The sequence below is a fragment of the Leptonychotes weddellii genome, chromosome 5 (genome assembly GCF_054177405.1).
Source record: "Leptonychotes weddellii isolate Sample4059 chromosome 5, ASM5417740v2, whole genome shotgun sequence".
In the NCBI taxonomy this organism is placed as follows: domain Eukaryota; kingdom Metazoa; phylum Chordata; class Mammalia; order Carnivora; family Phocidae; genus Leptonychotes; species Leptonychotes weddellii.
In genome coordinates, this window is record NC_138373.1 from 27,004,202 (window position 1) to 27,026,131 (window position 21,930).

General features: G+C 39.9%; 1 protein-coding gene across 1 annotated transcript in view; it reads left to right on the top strand.

Moving 5' to 3' along the window:
• Positions 1-21,567, top strand: part of GSPT1 (G1 to S phase transition 1) — a 28,729-nt gene extending 7,162 nt beyond the window's left edge. Inside the window, exons 2-11 of the mRNA XM_081819183.1 lie at positions 1,959-2,064; positions 5,441-5,621; positions 6,252-6,406; positions 6,581-6,721; positions 8,180-8,273; positions 9,325-9,405; positions 13,449-13,622; positions 14,570-14,659; positions 15,057-15,225; positions 16,921-21,567. Coding sequence (XP_081675309.1) covers positions 1,959-2,064; positions 5,441-5,621; positions 6,252-6,406; positions 6,581-6,721; positions 8,180-8,273; positions 9,325-9,405; positions 13,449-13,622; positions 14,570-14,659; positions 15,057-15,225; positions 16,921-16,973 — 1,244 coding nt within the window. The 3' untranslated portion in view covers positions 16,974-21,567. The remainder of the gene's footprint in view (positions 1-1,958; positions 2,065-5,440; positions 5,622-6,251; positions 6,407-6,580; positions 6,722-8,179; positions 8,274-9,324; positions 9,406-13,448; positions 13,623-14,569; positions 14,660-15,056; positions 15,226-16,920) is intronic.
• Positions 21,568-21,930: the final 363 nt, after the last annotated feature.

The window sequence follows — 21,930 nt, forward strand, 5'->3', positions numbered from 1 at the left end:
TACCCTCCCCAGTGTCTATCACCCAGTTACCCCATCCCTCCCACCCCACCCCCCACTCCAACAACACTCAGTTTGTTTCCTGCGATTAAGAATTCCTCATATCAGTGAGATCATATGATACATGTCTTTCTCGAAAAAAATTTTTTAAATTAGAAGTTCTTATAATTTGGGGGCACCTGGCTGGCCCAGTTGGTAGAACATGTTGACTCTTGGTTTCAGGGTTGTGAGTTCACGCCCCACATTGGGGATAGAAATTATTTTTTTTAGGTTTTACAATTTTAATCCCTCCTGAATTAGATCCATTTCTTTAAACTGTATCATCAGAGGATCTAGAGGGCATATCTTCATTGTCTTGCCTTGTAATCTTAGTTGGTAATCTTCCCTTGTAATCTTAGTTGGTAATCTTCCCAGTTACTTCTGAAAATTCTACAACAGACCTTAAAATAAGCTTTTAAATAGGGATCCTTAACTAAGGCTCTATGGCTGGAAGTGTTGGGCCCATATGATTTTGTGTTTTAGGAGAATGTATGCTTTTTGCTTATGGGCTGTAATTTTCATGGGCATTCACTAGGATTCTGTGCTCAACTGGCTAGGGGCATGCACTGTAGATGACTCTGCAGAGAACCCACAGAGAGGAAAGCTTGAACAGGAAGGCTTTGATTTGGATTGTCAAGGGAAGCAGTTCAGTATTCCTAAGGAATTGTTTTAAAATTATAATCTTTGATAATTTTTTAAAAATATTAAATATTGAAATGTATTAATAAGATTTAATTGCCTGGCCAACACTGTTGGACAACATTTCTTTTATATAGTATTTATATTTGCCCCTTAAAAAAATTTTATTCTGGAGGCTCCTGGGTGGCTCAGTCAATTGAGCATTTGACTCTTGGTTCCAGTTTAAGTCACGATCTCAGCGTCGTGAGGTCGAGTGTGGGGCTCTGCACTCATCAGGGAGTCTGCTTCTCTCTCTCTCCCCTTCTCCCTCCTCCCCGCCCCAGCCCTGCTCACATTTGCACTCTCTCTTTAAAATAAATAATTTTTTTTTTAAAGATTTTATTTATTTATTTATTTGACAGAGAAAGACACAGCAAGAGAGGGAACACAAGCAGGGGGAGTGGGAGAGGGAGACGCAGGCTTTCCCGCTGAGCAGGGAGCCCGATGCGGGGCTCGATCCCAGGACCCTGGGATCATGACCTGAGCCGAAGGCAGATGCTTAATGACTGAGCCACCCAGGCGCCCCTAAAATAAATAAATTTTTTAAAAATTTTATTCTGAAATAATTTTAGACTTACAGAAAGGTTGCAAAAATAGTACAGAGTTCCTGTATACCTTTCAGCCGTCCCTAGCGTTAACATATTAAATAGCCATAGTATAGTCCTCAAAACTAAGAGGTTAGCATTGGTACAGTGCTGTTAACTAAACTGGCTCTTACTTGAATTTCACCAGTTCTCCATTAATGTCATTTTTCGGTTCCAGAATTCCACGTTGCATTTAGTTGTTCCATCTTAGCCTCCTCTACCTTGTTACGTTGCCTCAGTCTCATCTTCCACGACTTTGCTTAATTTGAAGAGTGCTATTTAGGATATTCTTCAGTTGGGGTTCGACTGAGGTTTTGCACAGTTAGATTGAGTCACATTATACATTCGGGCAAGACTATGACACGGACATCCCATCAGGGCTACCTCATGTCAGTTCTCGATATGTTCTCTTTACTGCTGGTGCTATTAGCCAGGATTACTTGGTTATCGTATTGTCTGCCAGGATTCCTCATGGTAGATTTACTATTTTTCCCCTTTATCTGGGGGGAGAGAATTTGAGACCATGTAAATATCTTTTCCTCTGAAACTTTCCATGATTTCAGCATCCATCAGTGGTTCCTTTATTTTAAAATAGCTGTTTTCTGAAGTTGAAATTCCCCTAAAGGGCTTCTTAATTTCACTGAATAATTTGTAATTAAGTGTTTACTTCTTTTTTCTTTGTTTTCAGGTATTTGACTGGAATGGTTGACAAAAGGACACTTGAGAAATATGAAAGAGAAGCTAAAGAGAAAAACAGAGAAACTTGGTATAGTAAACTTTTATGGCACTTTAAATGACTTTTAAGGAAGCACTGGCTACTTAATGCTGTTGTAGTCTACTTAGATAGACATGCATGAAGTCTGAGGTGATGTCATAATAAAGAAAAAATTTCCTTTCCCCTCACACTACAAAGTAGACCAGCTCCTGATGACTTGATGACTTCAGAACTTGCCCAGGGAACGTTTGGGAACATCCAGACATCTAGTAATGGAGTTGTTGGATAAGTTCTAAACCATTCATTTCACAGGGTCATTACCTAACCACTAAAAAATTGCCTTTCTAGAATCTATTTATTTATTTTTAAAGATTTTATTTATTTGTCAGAGAGAGACTCTGTCCACGCACAAGCAGGGGGAGAAGCAGGCTCCTTGGGAAGGAGCCTGATGCGGGACTTGATCCCAGGACCCTGGGATCATGACCTGAGCTGAAGGCAGACGCCTAACTGACGGAGCCACCCAGGCACCCCGCATTTCTAGAGTTTATAATAACCAGAAGTAGAACTTAAGTTATAGTGGAATTTGAGGAGAAAGCAGGTGACATGATAGTACTTAGGATATGATCATTAATGATGTAAATAAACACAGGAAAGATAAAAAGAATGGACAGAATTATTGACAGTGGGTTACCTCTGAGTGGTGAGAGAAGGGGTCAATTTCTTTTTCTTTCTAATCTTTTTTTTAAAGTTAAGATTTGACTGGGACATTCATGGTTTTTGTTTTGTTGTTGTTGTTTTTAAATTGTATTCCTCTGTATTAAGGGAAAAGATCATCAATGTTATACTAAAAAAATGGATTACATACTATTTAATACAGATGATGAGGTCATCTAAATTAACACCTACTATTCTAGATGGTTTGAACTTATATAAAGCATTTTCATATGGCAAAGAAATACTGAAATAATTTTTAGCAGGTAACCCTTCCTCCCAAATGGTGGCTACTGGCTTTCACTTTTGAAAAATATCCTTAGATAGCCATTATTTGAATTATACTTTGTGCCAGATGATTATAAAAGCTCACAGTCGTATTGGCATTGGTACAAAGTAGTCTTTCTGTGTATGTCGTCAGCTTCTTTTCATAAATACAGTTTGCTTACAGAATATATACAGGTTTGGGGTGCTTGGGTGGCTCAGTCGGTTAAGTGTCTGCTGTCAGCACGGGTCATGATCCTGGAGTCCCAGGATCGAGCACCACCTCAGGCTCCCTGCTGAGCAGGGAGTTTGTGTCTCCTTCTGCCCTTCCTCCTGCTCATGCTCTCTCTCTCTGTATCTCTGAAATAAATACATAAAAATCTTAAAAAAAAAAGAATATATACAGGATTGAGGCACCTGGGTGGCTCAGTCAGTTGAGTGTCCGCCTTTTTTTTTTTTAAAGATTTTATTTATTTGACAGAGAGAGAGAGAGCGCCCGTGCTTGCAAGGACATGTGGGGGGGTGTGCAAGCAGAGGGAGAGGGAGAAGCAGACTCCCTGCCGAGCAAGGGAGCACTATGCAGAAGTGATCCCAGCACCTGGGGATCATGACCTGAGCTGAAGGCAGACATTGTTTTTGTTTTTAAAGATTTTATTTATTTATTTGACAGAGACACAGCGAGAGAGGGAACACAGGCAGGGGGAGTGGGAGAGGGAGAAGCAGGCTTCCCGAGGAGCAGGGAGCCCGATGCGGGGCTCGATCCCAGGACCCTGAGATCATGACCTGAGTCAAAGGCAGATGCTTAACGACTGAGCTACCCAGGCGCCCCCTGAAGGCAGACGTTTAACTCACTGAGCTACCCAGGTGCCCCAGAGTGTCTGATTCTTGATCTCATCTCAGGTCTTGCTCTCAGGGTTGTGAGTTCAAGCCCTACTACGTTGGGCTCCACGCCTAGTATGGAGCCTTATATACATATATATACACACACACAATTTCCCTGCTATCCAAGAGCAAAGCATTCCTTTGAAGCCTTTTGTAAACCAAAATGGCATAAAGCAAAGAAGCAATCGTCATTAATTTATATGGAAAAATTTTTGAGCATTCCCAGACCCAGAGAATAGTCTCTCTTAGGCTTTTCTGATACCTTAGGGCTCATCTTGCTAACGGATGCACCAAATAAATGGAGGTAAAGCATAGTTGCTCACCGACACAGTTCAAAGTGAGAACTGACGGCGGCTCGATGCAGACGCTGCGCGTAGGGAAAGCTGGAAGGGCTTGAGGGCGTCACTGTTGCCGCTCAGCACTGGCTCTGTGACAGCTCGTTGCAGAACAAACGCTAAACATGCTAAACACTCCCCAACTCTGTTTCAGCTCAGGTCATGATCTCAGGGTCCTGGGATTGAGCCCTGCGTCCAGCTCTGCACTCAGCGGGGGGACTGCTTCAGGTTCTCTCTTGTCTTCACCCTGCCCCTCCCCCTGTTCGTGCGCTCACTCTCTCTCAATAAAATAAATAGATAAAATCTTAAAAAAAACACCAAAAAATCCTCTTCAGTTATGTTTCAGTTAGCAAAAACAGGTACTAATGTAGGTATTTATTTGTTTATTTATTTTTAATTTTTAAATTTTTTCTGACATAGGTCTTTTGTAAAAGCAAAGTGGCATAACATGAACTTTAAAAAATCAGGGGATGCCTGTAATTGACTGGATATTTGTAAAAGCTCCAAGTGTTTGAGTCACAGTAATACAAATTTTATTCTCTTGATTTTCATTTCTATCCAGTCCTACTCGTGATTTTTTTTAAAGATTTTTTTAAATTTTTTATTTTTAAAGATTTTATTTATTTATTTGACAGAGAGAGAGTTAGCGAGAGCAGGAACACAAGCAGGGGGAGTGGGAGAGGGAGAAGCAGGCTTCCTGCTGAGCAGGGAGCCCGATGTGGTACTCCATCCCAGGACCCTGGGATCATGACCTGAGCCGAAGGCAGACGCTTAACGACTGAGCCACCCAGGCGCCCTTTTTTTAATTTTTAAGTAATCTTTGCACGCACCCAACATGGGGCTCAAACTCACAACCCCAAGATCAAGAGTTGCATGCTCCACTGAATGAGCCAGCTGTCCTATTCATGATTTATCAATATTTTTTTAAAGATTTTATTTATTTAATTGACAGAAAGCAAGCACAAGCAGGGGGTAGGAGCACAGGGAGAGGAGAATCAGACTCCCTGCTGAGCAGGGAGCCCGACATGGGGCTCGATCCCAGGACCGTGGGACCATGACCTGAGCTGAAGACAGATGCCTAACCAACTGAGTCACCCAGGCACCCCTGTCCTGTTCATGATTTAAATGTATGCCGGACATAAAGCTGGATGTCATCATTACACCTTTAATGATAGAAGAATATCTTAAAACCTTATGTTCTTAGCAATATTAACCTTATTTTAAACTTATTTCAGGTATTTATCTTGGGCCTTAGATACAAATCAGGAAGAACGAGACAAGGGTAAAACAGTAGAAGTGGGCCGTGCCTATTTTGAAACAGAAAAGAAGCATTTCACAATTCTGGATGCCCCTGGCCACAAGAGTTTTGTCCCAAATATGATAGGTGGTGCTTCTCAAGCTGATTTGGCTGTATTGGTAAGTAAGATCTTTCCAATTCACCTGTGTATTTGTTAGCACCCCCCTCTTCAATGTTAAGTATTTCAGTTTATCCTCTAAAAGCTAAAATTGAGGTTGCAGTGAGCTATAATATACAGTCGCAAATTTCATTTTTGTCTCACCCATCTGCTCAAGAAATCTTTATAATTGGATTCACTTAGGAAAACATCTTTCATCTTTTCTCTATACCAGTGCTATTACCTATGACCATGTCAGAACTTAGTGTCTACTAAATGCCAAGCTTGGTCCACTTTGTACATACTACATGTGCTGTGGGTACAAAGCTGAGTAAGAAATGATTTTTTCTCAAGGCCTCAGTCATTTTGCAGGGTTGTTTTTGTTTGCTTTGTCACTATACCAGCACTGAATCACATACATGTTTGAATTGCAAAATATAAAGGCATACTAGGTTTTGGAACATTGGGGGGATCAGAAGAAACATTTACCAAAATCTTAAGCCGTTTAGACATTGTGACATTCAAAAGCATGCAGGTTATTTACTTTTATTTTCTTGCAAAAAGCTTCTGATAAAACTGAAAGGAAAGCTGTTTGACTGCTCAAGAGGTATACCTGAGTACATAAGAATAAACTGTGGATTTCTTGGAATAGGTCATCTCTGCAAGGAAGGGAGAGTTTGAAACTGGATTTGAAAAGGGCGGACAGACGAGAGAACATGCAATGTTGGCAAAGACAGCAGGTGTGAAGCACTTGATTGTGCTTATTAATAAGATGGATGATCCAACGGTCAATTGGAGCAATGAGAGGTGAGCTTTGCTGTCATACTAGTTTTTACAGGCTTGGGAGCGGAAAAAAAGATGGTTTTGCTACCCTACGCTTTTTTTCCCCCTGGGGTTTTTCTGAAACCTTAATTTGTTTTATAATGAGACTAGAGTTCACTTGCTTTATATTACAATTGAGTTACTTATAAATATTCATAGATATGAAGAATGTAAAGAGAAACTAGTGCCATTTTTGAAAAAAGTTGGCTTCAATCCCAAAAAGGACATTCACTTTATGCCCTGCTCAGGACTGACTGGAGCAAATCTTAAAGAGCAATCAGATTTCTGTCCTTGGTACACGTAAGTAACCTTTTCTTCCTTTTAGAAAAACTTTATGTCTTTGTAAGTAATTTTTGAAAACACAGACTGCAAGTAACTGTGGCTTTAAAAATACCGTGACCTTCGCTCATTTTTTAATTGGGTTGTCTTCTTGTTACTCTCTTTTCACTTTCTTGATGGTATCCTTTGAGGCACAAGAGGTTTTAATTTTGGTGAATTCCGTTTATTTTTCTTCTGTTGGTTGTGCTGTTGGTGTCGTACCTAGGAAAACGTTGCCTAATTCAGTCATGAAGACGTAGCCATATTATTTTCTTCTAAGGTTGCTATAGTTTTAGCTCTTACATTTAGATGTGTATTTCATTTTGAAAGAATATCTTAAAAACTTTTTTTTGTTAGGTAAAGTTTTTTTCTTTTTCCTTTTTTTTTTTAAGATCTTTAAAATTCATTTGTCAGAGAGACAGAGAGATACAGAGCACAAGCACAGAGCACAAAGTCTTGATTACTATAGCTTTGTGAGTTTTCAAATTGGGAAGTGTGAGTCTTTAAATTTTGTTCTTTTTTTCCAAGATTGTTTTGGCTATTCTGGGTCCCTTGAATTTCCGTTATGAACATTAGGATCAGCTTGTCAATTTGTACCAAAAGGCAGCTGGGATTTTAATGGGGATTGTACTGAATCCATAGATGAATTTGGGGAGCATTGCTATCTTGGCAGTAGTAAACCTCCCAGTTCATATACTGTAGTTTTAAAGGGGAAATTATTTTATAGAATCCTGATTTGAGAGCTGGAAAAGTCCATAAGAATTAAGTAATAGAATATAGTCATTTTAGGGACACTTGGGTGGCTTAGTCGGTTAAGGGTCTCGACTCTTGACTTCGGCTCAGGTTATGATCTCAAGGTTGTGAGATGGGACTCAACATTGTGCGTGGAGTGGAGCCTGCTTAAGATGCCCTCTCTCCTTCTCCCCCTCCGCTCACTCTCCAAAAAAAATGTAGGCCATTTGCTATAAAATATTTTTCTTTCCTTTTTTTTTTTTTTTAAGATTTTATTTATTTATTTATTTGACAGAGAGAGACACAGCGAGAGAGGGAACACAAGCAGGGGGAGTGGGAGAGGGAGAAGCAGGCCTCCCGCGGAGCAGGGAGCCTGATGTGGGGCTCCATCCCAGGACCCTGGGATCATGACCTGAGCCGAAGGCAGACGCTTAAACGACTGAGCCACCCAGGCGCCCCTAAACTGTTTTTCTCAATCTTAATAAACTAAGTTTATGGGGAAGCTTTTTCATTATATTTATATAGGACTATTTTGTTAATATTTTTAATTTTCTGAGGAATGAAGGGGATGAACCAGATAAATGGGTTGATGAGAAGAGTATCTGGGTAGAATGAAAGTATTATAACTGTGTTTTTCACATAAAGTTACAATCTTAAAATTTTGATATTTATGTTGATTCTCTTTAATGGATATTGTTATGTTCTCAGTGGATTACCGTTTATTCCCTATCTGGATAATTTGCCAAACTTCAATAGATCAGTTGATGGACCAATCAGGCTGCCAATTGTGGATAAGTACAAGGTACCCAAGATGTTCAAGAGATTGGGATTTATGGGAGGGAAAATCATTGCTTTGTGTTTTAAGTTACAAAACAATCCTAATAAGTAACAGCGTAGCATAAATATCTCTTTCTTAATGGCCGTATGTTATTTAGTGTTGTGGATGGATCGTAATTTAATCAACCAGCCTAGTTTATTTAAGCTGTTTTCCCAATGAGCCAGTGATCAGTTTTGAGAGAGAAAGTCATACAAGTAAAACTGCTAGACTCCGGATTTGCACGTTAAAGTTGATGGGTATTGACCAGCAGCCTTCTGAAGTACTACCAGCAGTGTAGGAGTGTTGGTTTTACCGTAGCCTCGCCAACACCGGCCACTAGTCTTTAAAAAGATAAGCTTCATTATTTTTAACTGGATTTTCAACTTGATTTTTAAAAAAGTTTTATCGGTATATAATTTTTTTTTTAAGTTTTATTTATTTATTTGACAGAGAGAGCTCAAGTAGGCAGACAGGCAGGCAGAGGGAGAGGGAGAAGCAGGCTCCCCGCTGAGCAGGGAGCCCGATGTGGAGCTCGATCCCAGGACCCTGGGATCCTGACCTGAGCTGAAGGCAGATGCTCAGCCAACTGAGCCACCCAGGTGCCCCGGTATATAATGTTTTGACCTCCTCAAATAATTCTTTCATTAGCTCCATGCTAAATATCTTAAACAAGTATTTTTCCAATTTATACATGAGGAAGCAGGCTCAGAGATTTTTGAGAGAACCGGAATTTAAACAAATAACGGAGATCTTCAATATGTAAAATTTTGTGCTGTTTCTGGTACGGTGCCTTTTTTTTTTTTTTTTTTTTTTAAAGATCTTCGGCACACTTACTTAGTATTGTAATTGCACATATGCTGATGACAGAGGATATATTTTTTTAAATATCCTGTGTTTAAGATTAATCCTAACCATTCTGCCACTTGAACTAAAGATTTTCTGAGTAAGCCCCATAAGATTTCACTTTGGGATGTTGAATTTGTAGAATAGTAATTAAAGTCTACCACTTGGGTTTTTTTATTTCAAATTTAAACAGGATATGGGCACTGTGGTCCTGGGAAAGCTGGAATCAGGATCTATTTGTAAAGGCCAGCAGCTTGTGATGATGCCAAACAAGGTAAGAATTAGTAATGCTCTTTCTCATTTAGATTTCTCTTAAAAATATTAGCAAAGAGTTAGAACTTTTCAAAAATGTAGGGATTTCCACTAAAAGAAACTTAAAATCCAGGATTATGTTTTACTAATGTCAAGTACAAAATTTAGTACTGAAGATGAGGTGTTGTAGTTACCCAGTGACAAATGGGGAAGAGCCAGTATTCGTACCACGTGAGAGCTAGAAGATGTATCCTCAAGAGAGCTTTACCTGCATTCTTCCACCAGAAGCAAGTAGAGCCCTGGAGTGGTTAAGTGACTTCTTTCTGTTAACACATTTCTATTAGCAAGTGAACCCAGGATGAAAACTCAGGTTTAATCATGATATAATTTGCTTTCTTTTTTTTTTTTTAATTTAAAAAAAATTTTAGGGGCGCCTGGGTGGCTCAGATGGTTAAGCATCTGCCTTCGGCTCGGCTCATGATCCCAGGGTCCTGGGATCAAGCCCCACATCAGGCTCCTGGCTCGGCGAGGAGCCTGCTTCTCCCTCTCCCTCTGCCTCTCTCCCTGCTCACGCTTTCTCTCTCTCTCTCTCTATCTCTATCTCTGTGTCTCAAATGGATAAATAAAATCTTAAAAAAAAATTTTTTTTTAATTTTTTTAAAAGATTTTATTTATCCATTTGAGAGAGAGAGAGAAAGAAAACACAAGTTGGGGGAGGGCAGAGGGAGAGAGACCAGTGGACTCCCCCCTGAGCAGGGAGTCTGACGTAGGCTCAATCCCAGGACTCCGAAAACATGACCTGAGCCAAAGTCAGATGCTCCACCAACTGAGCCACCCACGTGCCCCTGCTTTATCGTTACACTGGTTACTATAAAATGTGCCCAATCTATACTTGTAATCTGTTTTGAGAGAAGAGAATGCCTTTATCATAAATGGGTCTTTTCTTAATTCTTTCTTCCTGCCTTTTTGTAATTTATTATTGGAGAGGGTTTCGTTAAAACACGTAAAGTCTCCATGAACACTTCCTTTGTGTTATTTGTGGCTGTTCAGTTGCTGATAATTACAGACATGATACTTGAGAAACTGTTACCTGTTTTCCAGCAGGGCTTTCTCTAACAGCTTCAAAGATATTTAGGTAGGAAAGTAGGCCTCAGTCATCGGAACCTCAGAATTAATGGGGCGTCTAGGTGGCTCAGTCAGTTTGAGTGTCTGACTCTTCATTTTGGCTCGCGTCACGATCTCGGGGTCATGGGATCCAGTCCCGCATCGGGCTCTACACTCAGCACGGAGTCTGTTCATCATGAATCCTATCTCAGAGCAGTTACAGAAGTAGTTTGGTCGTGGTAATAGAAGGCAGATTGGTGGTTGCAAAAGCCTAGGGGGTCGAAGAATGGGGAGTGACTTGAGTGAAGGGCACAGAGTTTCCTTTTGGGATGATGAGGACATTCTGGAACTAGATGCTGGTGTTGGTTGTATGGTATCTTGAATGCCAACTAGATGCCACTGAATTGTACAATGTAAGATGGTTATAAAAGGTAAATTTTGTGAGTGTTCTACCACAATAGAAAGAAAAGTACAATTCAGTATCAGCAGGTGGACTGGGTGCCAGGCTAGACTAGTCACAGCTTCTCTGCGGGAGCTGGGACTTTATACAGGTGACCGCACAGGTTGGCGTAGCTCACCTGCAGCTGGAGGCAAGCCTTGAAGACTCCATGCCCGTTGGTCCTGCTGAGGCTCAGTGGAACGGAGTTAAATATTTCAGAAGGCACAGATGCCAGACTATCTTACATTAAAAAATTAATGGGTAGGTAGCCTACGAAATGGGAGAAAGTAATTGTATATCATAAATCTGATAAGGGGCTAAATCCAGACTGTATCAAGAACTGTAACTCAACGACAAAATAGAACAACCTGACTAAAAAATGAGCAAGGGCTGAAACATTTCTCCAAAGAAGATGTGCAAATGGCCAACAAGCACATGAAAAGATCTCATCACTAATCATTAGGGGAATGCAAATCAAAGCCACAACGAAATAACACCTCACACCCATCAAAAAAAACCAAAATAACATGTTGGTAAGGATGTGGAGAAATCGGAACCCTTGTATACTGTGGGTGAGACTGTAGAACCGCACAGCCGCTGTGGAAAACATGATGTTTCCTCAGAAAAATGTAAAAATAGAAAATTATATGATCCAGCAATTCCACCTCAGGATATGAGCCCAAAAGAATGGAAAGCCAGCCTTGAAGAACCGATGTTCATAGCAGCATTATTTTTTTTTTTTTAAAGATTTTATTTATTTTTTAGAGAGCGAGCGAGAGAGAAACAGCATGAGAGGGGAGAGGGTCAAAGGGAGAAGCAGGCTCCCTGCTGAGCCGGGAGCCCGATGTGGGACTCGATCCCAGGACCCTGGGATCATGACCTGAGCCGAAGGCAGACGCCCAACCATCTGAGCCACCCAGGCGCCCATTCATAGCAGCATTATTTACAAAAGCTTTAATTGGGAAGCAACCTATCGCGTCCACTGATGGATGAGTAGATAAACAGAATGTGATATAGCCATACAATGGAATATTATTCAGCCTTAAAAGGAAGGAAATTCTGACACATTCTACAATATGATGAACTTCTAGGGCATTGTGCTAAGTGAATTAATAAACCAGTCACAAAAAAAATGATTCCACTTTTTTTTTTTTTTTAAAGATTTATTTATTTATTTTGGGGGTGGGCAGAGAAGGAGAGAGAGTCTTAAGCAGATTCTGTGCTGAGCGTGGAGCCCAACGCAGGGCTCAACCTCACAACCCTGAGATCATGACCTGAGCCGAAACCAAGAGTCAGTTGCTTAACTGACTGCACCACCCAGGCGCCCCTATGATTCCACTTCTTTGAGGTACTTAGAACAGACAAAATCCTTACCACCTTTCATAAACCAAGAGAATTTGTTGGTCTCAGTCATAATTTTTGAAATTATGGACTAATTAAAGATTAGACTAGCTCCTTTGTATTTAGCCAGAGAAGACCACATTTGGAGAAGAGGGTTTGTTATGCTGGATTATTTGGGCAAAAGTAGTTTACAGTACTTGCTTAGTTGTTACGGTGGGACTGCTGGTTTCTGCCCTTTTGTCCTGTTACTGGAAAGAATTTAGCTAATAAATATGGCTCTTTTACTTCTTGGGATGAATTTCAACACGTATCAATAGGTATAAGCTGCCTTTTGGGAAAGGAGGTCATTATTGGTGGAGAGCGGAGAGTTTACTAGAGTTTAGCAAGTGACAGTCTGTGGAGTTCTGATGTGGAACATAACAGATGCTGGATTCTCCACCATTTATCTACCAGCATGAAATAGTTTATTTTGTCTTGAGGGCTGTTACTTTGGTTTGTGGTATGTGTTTTAAAAATAGGAATTTCCAAGGGCATAAAAGAAGTAAAATAAGGGAATGCTTGTGGGTATTGCTTTTAACATTTTCTCCCATCTATATGCACTTTTTTAAATAACTGGTAAAATGTAAATTTTATCATTAGTACCTTCACAGCCATCACCACTATCAAGTTCTAGAACATTTTCATCACCCCAAAAGGAAACCCTGTACCCATTAAATAGTATTCTTCTAAAGCTTAATTGTTTAAATATCTTTTGAGAAGCACACTCTTCAAATATTTGGGGTTGATAGTTAATAGAAGCTGTGCCCATTAAATCCTAGAATTTAATCATAATAAGAACGACATTCATAAAATTAAAATCCAAATGTTAGATTTAACGTTTTAATTTTGGAAAGGTAAAAAAGGCAAATGCTAGTTTATACTTTGTTCAGTTTGGAAATTGTTAGGATGTCCTAAAAAGCTGATGAATATTTTAATTGGCAGTTTATACTTCTAGGACATGACTTTCATTAAATTCATGTCATACAACTGTAATAAAGTTTTATATTCAAATAAGTGTTTTGGCTAATCTACAACCTCAGAAAAATGTGACTTGCATTATGTTCTGCTATGCAGTGAATGTGTCAGAAAACCCCCAGTCTTGGGTTTGATTGTTTGCTGCTTTTTTTTTTTTTTCCCTTAAGCACAATGTGGAAGTTCTTGGAATCCTTTCCGATGATGTAGAAACTGATTCTGTAGCCCCAGGTGAAAACCTCAAAATCAGACTGAAAGGAATTGAAGAGGAAGAGATTCTTCCAGGATTCATACTTTGTGATCCTAATAATCTTTGTCATTCTGGACGCACATTTGATGCCCAGGTAAACTTATTGTAATTGTCTTAGTGATCTTTACTGTCTAAGTGGAATTAGAATTTAAATGCCTTTTATCCTGGTTATTGGTGACATGCCATTGTGTGTATTGAAATAGACTAAATCATACATATCACAACAACCATGATGTATATTTCACACACATGAGGTCTTTAAGAGGTGGTTTTCTTTGTAAGTTCGTTTTTATTTTTATTTATCTATTTATTTATTTTTGAAGTAGGCTCCACGCCTAACGTAGGGCTTGAACTCATGACCCTGAAATTGAGTCTCATGCTCTACTGGCTGAACCAGCCAAGCACCCCAAGTTCCTTTTTATTTTTGATCTCCTGTTAATAATAACTTATATTTTGCTCAAAGTGTCTTTCCTTGTAAATAGAGCACAGTTGCCTTGGAAATTAGGGTGTGTCTGCTCATTCAGAGTAAGTAACTTTCCACACAGGAAAACACAATTTTTCTGTTATTAGCAACCTGACTTCCGCAGAAGAATGACAGTGTAGCTCACAGAATTTTGAGTTCTGTTACAAGCTATGATGATAAATTAGATTTTGATGCTGGGTACAAGGTTGTTTACTTTTACTGGACCTTAGATAATGAGAATTGGATAAAATTATGAGCAGTTCACATCTGGAACCAAACCAAACCAAAGTAGCTATAGTGACAGTGATTACTGTAAATCCTTGGGGAGGATGGAGGAAAGGCTTCTCCAGAATTAGTCTGCCTGCTCTGTTTCTAAAGTTTGGGTCTGGCCAAGAAGATCAGTAGGGTAAGGATAACAGAGTTCATGTTTGGCTATCAGGCGACCTGACCCAGCACTTCTAACTCAAAAACAGCTGGAGGTGGTAGGTTCCCTATTGTGGTGCGACTATATGGCACTGGGGAACATGCAGTTCTTTCTTTACCCCAGGGATAAAGATGTGAATTTTTTTGTTTGACAGATAGTGATTATAGAGCACAAATCCATCATCTGCCCAGGTTATAATGCGGTGCTGCATATTCACACCTGTATTGAGGAAGTCGAAATAACAGTGAGTCTTCATTAATTGATAATTAAGCTAATTGGGGTTTTTGTTTGTGTATGTGTTTGAAGACGTTTGAAGACTGTCTTGATCATTTCTCATCGGCAACAGCAATGTACTCTTATTTGCATCCATGTCTTTTTTTTTTTAACTTTTTATAAGATTTTATTTTTTTGAATTTTGTTTTTTTATTTGAGAGAGAGCATGAGAAGGGGGAAGGGTCAGAGGGAAAAGCAGACTCCCCGCTGAGCAGGGAGCTGATGCGGGGCTCGATCCGGGGACTCTAGGATCATGACCTGCGGTGAAGGCAGTCGCTTAACTAACTGAGCCACCTAGGCGCCCTGCACTCCTTGTCTTAAAGGTTCTCTTATTTGGCGCTCTGAACTCATCCTTTTTTCTTGGATAGGCCTTAATCTGCTTGGTAGACAAAAAATCAGGAGAAAAAAGTAAGACTCGACCCCGTTTTGTGAAACAAGATCAAGTATGCATCGCTCGCTTAAGGACAGCGGGAACCATCTGCCTTGAGACCTTTAAAGACTTCCCTCAGATGGGGCGCTTTACCTTAAGAGATGAGGGTAAGCCTTTACACTGATGCCTAGTAGCATCTCGGGGATGTGGAGCTTGTTCTGTCCAAGCACGGCGCGCACCACAAGTTCATAGAAAACTTGGGTGCGTGTCTATAGTGTGTTCCTGTAACAAGTGGTTTATGAGTTGAGTGGATTGAATGGGCAGAACTGACCATGCATTGTGGCAGTATGCTGTAGATGAAGAATCTTAATTTTGATACTTTGCAAGTAGTGGGCTTTGAGAGTTATTTTATTTACTAAATGAGACATTTCTATGATGAAATCTTTTGTAATATGTGTGATTAAAGCCCGTCTTGAAGGGCTTAACCCTGTATGGCAGGTTTTCACCATATAAGCCTCTGAAGTAGAACTCTTTAAATCAAATATGACAAACATTCACTACACTGATACAGGGGGCATGAAAGGGACACATACCTTGATGGTCTTTCAGCACCTGATTTTTATAGAGGTTTAATGTCATTTTTTTGGTGTGGGTGTCCATTTCTGCCTAGTTCTGAGTGAATCTTGTGACCATGAAACTCTTTGGTAGCATGAAAACAAAGTGGTTCTTATTAAATGTTTCTCTGGGTCATTAATATTTCTAACTCAGATAACTATTTTAAGAGTGTGGAAAACTTTACATAAAACACGGTGGTTCACTTGAAATACAGCATGGGCACCTCGCATGTTCGTTCCAGTTCTGTTCGGTAGAAAACGTCCTGTGTGTCTCCTGCACATCGGGAGCTGTGACAGGCACTGGGGATGTGATGGTGAATACAGCTCCTGAACCTAACTTCAGAGGAATCTGTGTAGAGAGTATTCACTGTATTTTGAAGTCTTACCTTAATTCTTCTTGGTAATAGTGAACCTGGTTACTTGGGTTTGTCCTATTAACATAACAAAATGAGAATCTTAGTTACCAATTAGAAACTGACAAAATCGGGTGGACCTAAGAAGTTAATGTAGCAAGAATGTTTAACTGTTTTTTCCTAAAGAGTAGCTTGGTTTTAGGTTTTTCACATGACCTTGTAGGATTTGTACCCCTTATAATAGGACTGAGAATCCCTCTTCACAGCTTTATTTTCACTCATGCACCTTGAAACAATGGACTTGTTTTAAGTGTACAGTATAATGAATTTTAGTCTATTTACAGGGTTGTATAGCCATCGCCACAGTCTAATTTTAGAACATTTGGAACATCTAAAAAAAAACCCTTATACCTGTTTACAGTCACTTGGTGTTCCTATCCCTAGCCAACCACAGATCTTTCTCTGTTTGCCTTTTTGGGACATGCCATATAAATAGAATCATACAATTTGTGGTCTTTAGGGTCTAGTTTATTTCACTTGGCATGTTTTTGAGGTTCAACCATGTTGTAACATGTATTCTTTGTAATTTGTTCCTTTATATTGCCAAATAGTATTCCACGGTACAGATATTCCACATTTTACTTGTCCAGGCTTAGGTTTATGATACAGGAAATGAGTAAGTTTCTTTTCAACTCCACCCATCCTCTAAAGACCCACCTATGAAGACTACTTAATCAGAAATCACACCTTTGGTGGTAAAGCCAGTTAATTAGTAATTTACATTGTGAAAAATAATTTTATGATTTAAAATAATAAGCTTGAATACCTCACATAGCTTTGCTGTTAACTACTGAAAAAGGGTTTTTGTTTTTTTTTTTTTTAATTTCATTTCTAGGTAAAACTATTGCAATTGGAAAAGTTCTGAAACTGGTTCCAGAGAAAGACTAAGCATTTTCTTGATGACCCTGCACAATACTGTGAGGAAAATTGACTGCAAAAGCCTACTTCACACCGCCTTCTCTTGTTTTCTGCCCATTGACAAACTTCTCCCCGTATTTTGCAAAGACAGAAATCCACAGCAAAAGTCCACATTGTGTCAGCTTTCTCATATTGAGAGCTCTGCTATGCCACTGTTGAATTTCCCCCCAGATTTTTTTCCTTCCCCTCCCAAACTGCTTCCTTGGACAGATTTGGCAATAGCTTTGTAAGTGATGTGGACATAATTGCCTACAATAATGAAAACTTACAGGAATTTTTTTATTTTTCATTTTCCCCTTAGGCATACTTAGTCTTTTTTCCCCCAGGCAGATGATTCTGAGTGTGCGAGTGTGTGCACATGTTACAGACAACTACCATGTTAATAAAATATTCAATTTGAAATCCTTTTCGGTATTTGAATTGCTTTTGAATAACATTTTTTATCTGGATGTAACATTGTTGCATTAGCTTTTTAACTTACCAAGTAATTGACTACATTTTATGACTTGGACTTTTCTAAACTCTTTCCCTACCCACTACTTTAAATGAGGCATTTCCAAACGATGTGCAAGTTTGTATTACAGGAAAGAATTAGTTTGACCACTTCCTTAAATGGTTAATGCGTACGTCCAGTAAATAACCTTTATGGAGCTGGGACACTGCTTTAGTAGTAGGTCTGCTGGCTCTTTTCTGCCAATTTATATATTCACCGTGATTTCTTAAACACAGTAAGTTGTTTTAAAGTAAAAGAGCAGCGTGCTGTAGTTTTTATAAGTAAAGCGTAATGAAATTGTACCCCTACAGAAAATTCCATTAACTTGTTAAATTAGTGGGATTTGCAATAAAGAAAGCATGTTGAGACCTGGCAAAAATGCCTCCTTTAGTATTTATAAGAGCTGCATGCATCTAGTATGAAAACTGTATCCATTGCAAGTGCCAGTTCTGCAGATTACTCCGTTTACTATTTGTATCAGTAATTTTAAAGGTTGGACGATCCTTGCTGGTTTAAAGCTAAATCTCATCCAGCCACGAAAGGAACACATACTTAGAACCATCCGAATCTGCACAGAATAAAGTTAACAGTGATAAGTAGAATCAAGCACAGTATTGAAGTTTTTCTCAGTTATTTGAAATTGACTGTTTTCTTAAATGTAAAGCTGAAATTTGCTAAACTGTTATTTGGATGAACCACAGTGGAGTACCTGGTGGTTTTTAGATTGAAGGCTGACTTTCTACTGTAACTGTCATGACTTTGAAATTTTTAATGAGAATAAATGGGAAATGAAGAGCCACTTTCTGGGTTTATTGGAAGCCCCCCTTGATTTTGAGGGTTGTTGCCATTTATCAAAGACTCGGCCTCTTTTAGATTGTGGTTTATCTCTAAATAAGATACTTTGTAATTGTATATTTAATGACATGTCCCTTCCCTCAGAAAAGAAAAGCCTAGTCAGACTGTATTTCCAGTCACAAAGCTTTATATAAAACTTAATCTAATCCTGTTCTCTTAACTATAGAATTACCATTCATTTTATGAATGAGGCTATATATCGTATGGACAGAGCAAAGTTACTGTCCTAAAGCTTCCTATAACTATACTCATGGCTATTAAATTGCATGAAATTTAGCTAAATTTTATTATGTCAGCAAATCTCTGGGCTTTTATTTTTCTGGGAACTACGGGAGCTTTAATCAGTACATACAACTCTTTTTGTACTTCCAAGGTAATAGGAACAAAATAGCAATTGCTTGGATTTTAAGGAATCTTTAAAAGCTCGAGAGTTACTGAAATTATTTCCAAAAATAGATTTCCATTTTTAAATTGAGCATATTTTTAAAAACCAGTTTGTTTGCTATTAAAACATTTACACTTTTAGAATATTACGTGCATGTTGCCAAGACTCTTGGGCAAAACGACATGGATACCAACTGTCAAGGGCCCACCTCCAAAATAGAAGAGCTAATGAATACAAATGTCATTATGAAATAAAGATTTCATTGGATTCTTTTACACATTTGTGCAAACGATGATCTAATCATTTAAAAGAAACCACATTGTTAAATATGGACTTGGAAGTTCTTTGGGAAATATTCACTCAGAGTTGGTGCATTTTAAACTGCTGGTCACTCTGGCTAGTGATTGGGATGAGGAAATGCATGTCTGGCGTGGACTGGCAGCGTGTGATGCTGGGCTCTGCAGAGCAGTGCGGGGTCCTGTGCTGTCGTTCGGCGCCCCCTGAGCGTGTGGGTGTGGCTGACCGTGCGAACGGAACAGGGTGACTGGTCGCACATTAGGATAATACGGACCCAAACGTTTTTTCCTCTGGCTTTAGCATAGATATATTAGTCATAACTTACTTTGCATCTTTTTACATTAATGTTCTGTATACAACTTTCATGCTAGATTATTTATAGTTTTTTAAATTAATGAACTGAATTGAAGAGAAGAAGGTATCGTTGAAATGAACATCTGAAGTAATTGCCACTTTAACCTTACTGTGGGAGAGGGGAAAATATAGCATCTATTTCTTGTTTTTAATTTGCAAAAAGGACTTATCCAGTGAAAATCAATGTAAAATCAAACCAAAAGAGTTGGACTGAGTATGTATTGCCATGAAATTAAGTGACAAATAGTAAAGTGTTCTTGAATACTTAAGCCCATGTATATTTGTTTGTTTTGAACTGAAAGTCTTGAAATATGTGATAATTGAATGTAAAAACTTCGTAAATTGTATAAGTGCAGGTGGTTCACTGTAACAAGAGGTAGCTTGTCCTTGTCTGCTAGTTCCCTCAGCGACAAGAACTGCGTTTTCGATGTGGGATGGACTTCGCAGGGGGTGTCCCCAGAAGGCCCCGGCACCCTCAGCTCAAGGGCCGCAGATATTTTGGGTCACGCTTTCAAACAGATGCAGTTTTGCAACCCAAGAAAAAGGCCAACCTATGGTTAAAAACTTCCATGATGAACTCCTGAGAAAAATCAGCTAAACCCCCTGGCATCTTCAGGAAGACTAGTCACAAGTGTCACTACCCCGCGGTCTGTGACGACTGTCCCCCAGGGCGGCACTTCAGCTCCTCTTCTCAATGGCACGGACTTCCTCACAGACCGCCACACGTGAATGGGGGCTTCGTGGGTTTGGGGACAGATTTCAGGTAGTCAAGGGACAAGTAGTTTTTACGACAGCTCTCAACATCAGGGAACAGTGAACCTTTGAAACTCATTGTCACAGTTCTGGTGACCTTACCAGAGTCAGCTGTGCCACAAATCCTGTCACAGACCCGTGTGCGGTAGACCGCCATCAGCAGGATTTAGGGGACGATTTTGTGTCTCCAGATAACATGGCTTCCACCATTTCCTCCCGCTAAGTTTTTACTGATTCTAGCAAGATGCCACCTGATACATTCATGCTTTGTTTCTTTAGAGATCTTGCCATGGCAGCGGCTTGTTAAATAAATAAATGTAATTACACGTGCACAACTCAAAATACTAGGTTTAAATTTAGCAGTCAGTTGGTTATATTAGATTTCCTAGTAAGTGGAATAGGGACTGTTTTTATTTTCCTGTGATAGTTCAGTGGATTCCATTTGAACCAATGTTTACTGCCAGAATTCAGGTCGGGTAGATTGGTTCAACTTGTGATGGTTTGAGTCTTCCTTTCAATAAATACACTTTTCACATACCTCTAATCCTATGCTTCCTTGAAACAGTAATATACATGCTAGCCGAGTTGTTTACTAGGGCATGTGATAAGGGCCCGGAGGTGTGAGTGGAGATTAGAACCTCTACGTTCTCTAACGTAATAAGGGAAGAGCACATCGGCACCACGTCTGATGAGGCGGAAAATTAGGATTTCTCAGGCAAGCCCCAGCCTGGGAACGGTCTTCCTTGCCTCGACACACATAAGCCACTGCGCCCTGTAAAACTTAACACGGAAACCTCAGGTTTGTGGGCAGCAAAGGTAGAATGACGTTTTGTGCTTCCTGAGGCTCCCCTCCGCCAGGCACATTAGCTTAGTGCTCCAGATGTCAGCCCAAGCCCCTGCTACCTCCTTTCCTGCTGCCCAGGAAGAGCGTGCTGGAGCAGAGCTCCGCGCCATACACCTGCTTTCCGTGACTGAGGTCGGAGCCCGGAAGGTCTGCGTACTTTAAGGACTCCCACTGGGCTCTCGTAGATCAACTCACCTCTTTGTTAACTAGTTTGTTCTGTTCTAAAGGAAATGTGGATCTCTCTCAGGCCAGGACTCAGTGACTAGTTTTTACTAGAACAGCATAGGTCAATACCTAGCTCGCTCGCTCGCTCTTTTTTTTTTTTTAAACCAGAGAATTCAAGGGAACTGAGTAGCTCTGCTGGGGTTTTTAACTTAATTCCAAAGCATGGCAGAATGCTCTAGGTAGGAACTGTGGGAATCCGAGGTAAAGAAACCTTTTTCTTATGATTTGTAGCTACCTACTGTGCCTGAATTGGTGCCTGTGAGGATGAAGCCCTTAGCCGCTCTTGCAATTATTCCAATGACTGAAGTTAAAAGAATTTGCTTTTGTAATAATAAAAATTGTCATCTTCCCTTTTGAAGGATTTGTCTGTTTGTTTACAATCGCCTGTATAATTGTTGCATGCCCTGAGCGCCTCTGTCCAGTCCTCGATTTCTGGGTCAGGTACTGGCAGCATTTTTAAGATTGATTTGAGAGAGTGAGAGAGCTCGTGCAAGCGGGGGGTGGGGAGGGGAGAGGCAGAGAAGCAGACTCCCCACTGAATGTGGAGCCCGATGCGGGGCTCGATCCCAGGACCAAGTTCACAGCCTGAGCTGAAACCCAGAGTCAGAGGCTTAACGGGCTGAGCCACCCAGGCGCCCCATAGGTGACTGAGTCTTAACAACAGCCACTACACAGGAAGTTAGAGGTGCTTAATAGCCGTATCACAGTATCTGGCTTTATA